Raw genomic sequence first — 1,811 nt, forward strand, 5'->3', positions numbered from 1 at the left:
ATGTTCTTAAACGGGTCACTGGTCAGATTTTTAAAGGTACTTAGGTGCCTAGTGGGACTTTCAAAAGCATCTAGGCACCTAATATCCATTCAAATCAATAAACTTTAGTTCTTGAGGTTCTTTTCTAAAATCCCACTAGAAGAATAAGTAAATCTTTAGGCCCTTAATGACAGGTTTCAGAGTAGCAGCCGTGTTAGTCTGTATCCACGAAAAGAACAGGAGTACTTGTGGCACCTTAGAGACTTACACATTTATTTGACCACGAAAGCTTATGATCAAATAAATTTGTTAGTCTCTAAGGTGCCACAAGTACTCCTGTTCTTTTTAGGCCCATAAATGCTTTTGATAATCTGGCCCTAAGTAGATACTGAATACAGTTAAAAGGGATAGAATAACAAGGAAGTAGTTGTAGATTTGGGGAAAGGAGATCTTTCCGGTTTGGTTAATCTTTCTTCCTTCCTTTCTTTTCTTCCAGAGAATACATGGCACACATGCAATCAGAAAATGAAACATCCATCACCAAGTTCATCCTTCTGGGATTCGGGAACCTGAACGAAGTTCAAATTCTGCTTTTTGTGCTGTTTCTGGTGATCTACATTCTGACTGTGGCTGGGAACCTCCTCATGGTTGCGCTAGTTGTGTATGACCAGCACCTTCACACCCCCATGTACTTCTTCCTGGGGAACTTGTCTTTCCTGGAGACCTGCTACACCTCAGTCATTTCCCCCAGGTTGCTGGCTGGGTTCCTGGTAGAGGATAGGACAATCTCCTTCAGGGACTGTATCACACAGTTATTTTTCTTTGGTGCTTTGGCTTCCATAGAGTGCTTCCTTCTTGCAGTCATGGCTTATGACCGTTATTTAGCCATATGCAACCCACTCAGCTATAAGGTTATGATGAACTTCAGGTTCTGCCTTCAGTTGGTATTTGCCTCCTGGATAACTGGTTTCTCAGGCTCGGCTTTAGTAGTGGGGATGGTGCCCCAGCTAAACTTCTGTGGCCCCAATGAAATTAATAATTTCTTCTGTGACATGGCGGAGCTGCTCAAATTATCCTGTGCAAAAAGCCCCCTGGTGGAAATGATCATTCTGGTCTCCTGCTCCCTGACAGCCCTGATCCCTTTCCTCTTCATAATTGTGTCTTACATTCTTATCCTCTCGGCCATCTGGCGAATCGCCTCCTCCGCTGGGAGGCAAAAGGCCTTTTCCACCTGCGCCTCTCACCTGCTGGTGGTGAGTCTGTATTACGGGACCCTCATTATCATGTACATGGCACCATCAGCAGAACAGTCTCCAGGCTTCCATAAAACTCTGTCGCTTATGTACACAGCCGTTACCCCGATGTTCAACCCCATCATCTACAGTCTGAGGAACCAAGAGGTGAAGGGGGCCTTCGGGAAAGTCGTGATGCAGAATTTAGGCATGATTTAGGCTGTGATTTTCAGAACAGCCTCAGGCAGTTTAGCTCCCAACTCTCATTTGCAGATCAGTGCCTAATTTCTTTAGACCACCTTGAATAACCTAACCCAGATCTCAACAGAATTATGACGATTGCCTACAATCGTAACTGGATTTATTAAGGATTTCTTTGATTGGGTCTTTCTTCTTCCCCAGCGTTACTCAAGATTTCACAACACTGGGTCTGAAAAAATTCCTGTGAAGTTAGAGGCAGAAAATTTGAGAAGGGACTTATATCATGGCCCTTATTGTCCAGCTGGGTTTGAAGTGTCTTTGCATGGTTGCAAAATGAAATGTGGACACTAAACTTTGGTGCCTTAGATATTTTTAAGATCTTTGATTTCCCTCATGGTC

The 1,811-nt window shown here is 43.7% G+C and overlaps 1 protein-coding gene across 1 annotated transcript; it reads left to right on the forward strand.

The window, feature by feature from the left end:
* Nucleotides 1–482: 482 nt before the first annotated feature.
* On the forward strand, nt 483–1,430 carry LOC135888394 (olfactory receptor 5AP2-like). The gene has a single exon (XM_065416203.1). The coding sequence runs from the start codon at nt 483–485 to the stop codon at nt 1,428–1,430; it is 948 nt and encodes a 315-aa protein (XP_065272275.1).
* The last annotated feature ends 381 nt before the right edge of the window (nt 1,431–1,811 follow it).

The sequence above is a fragment of the Emys orbicularis genome, chromosome 13, assembly GCF_028017835.1.
Source record: "Emys orbicularis isolate rEmyOrb1 chromosome 13, rEmyOrb1.hap1, whole genome shotgun sequence".
Lineage (NCBI taxonomy): Eukaryota > Metazoa > Chordata > Testudines > Emydidae > Emys > Emys orbicularis.

What these genes read in the sequence shown, in the direction of transcription:
- LOC135888394 (XM_065416203.1), top strand. Translation starts at nt 483, where the DNA reads ATGGCACACATGCAATCAGAAAATGAAACATCCATCACCAAGTTCATC.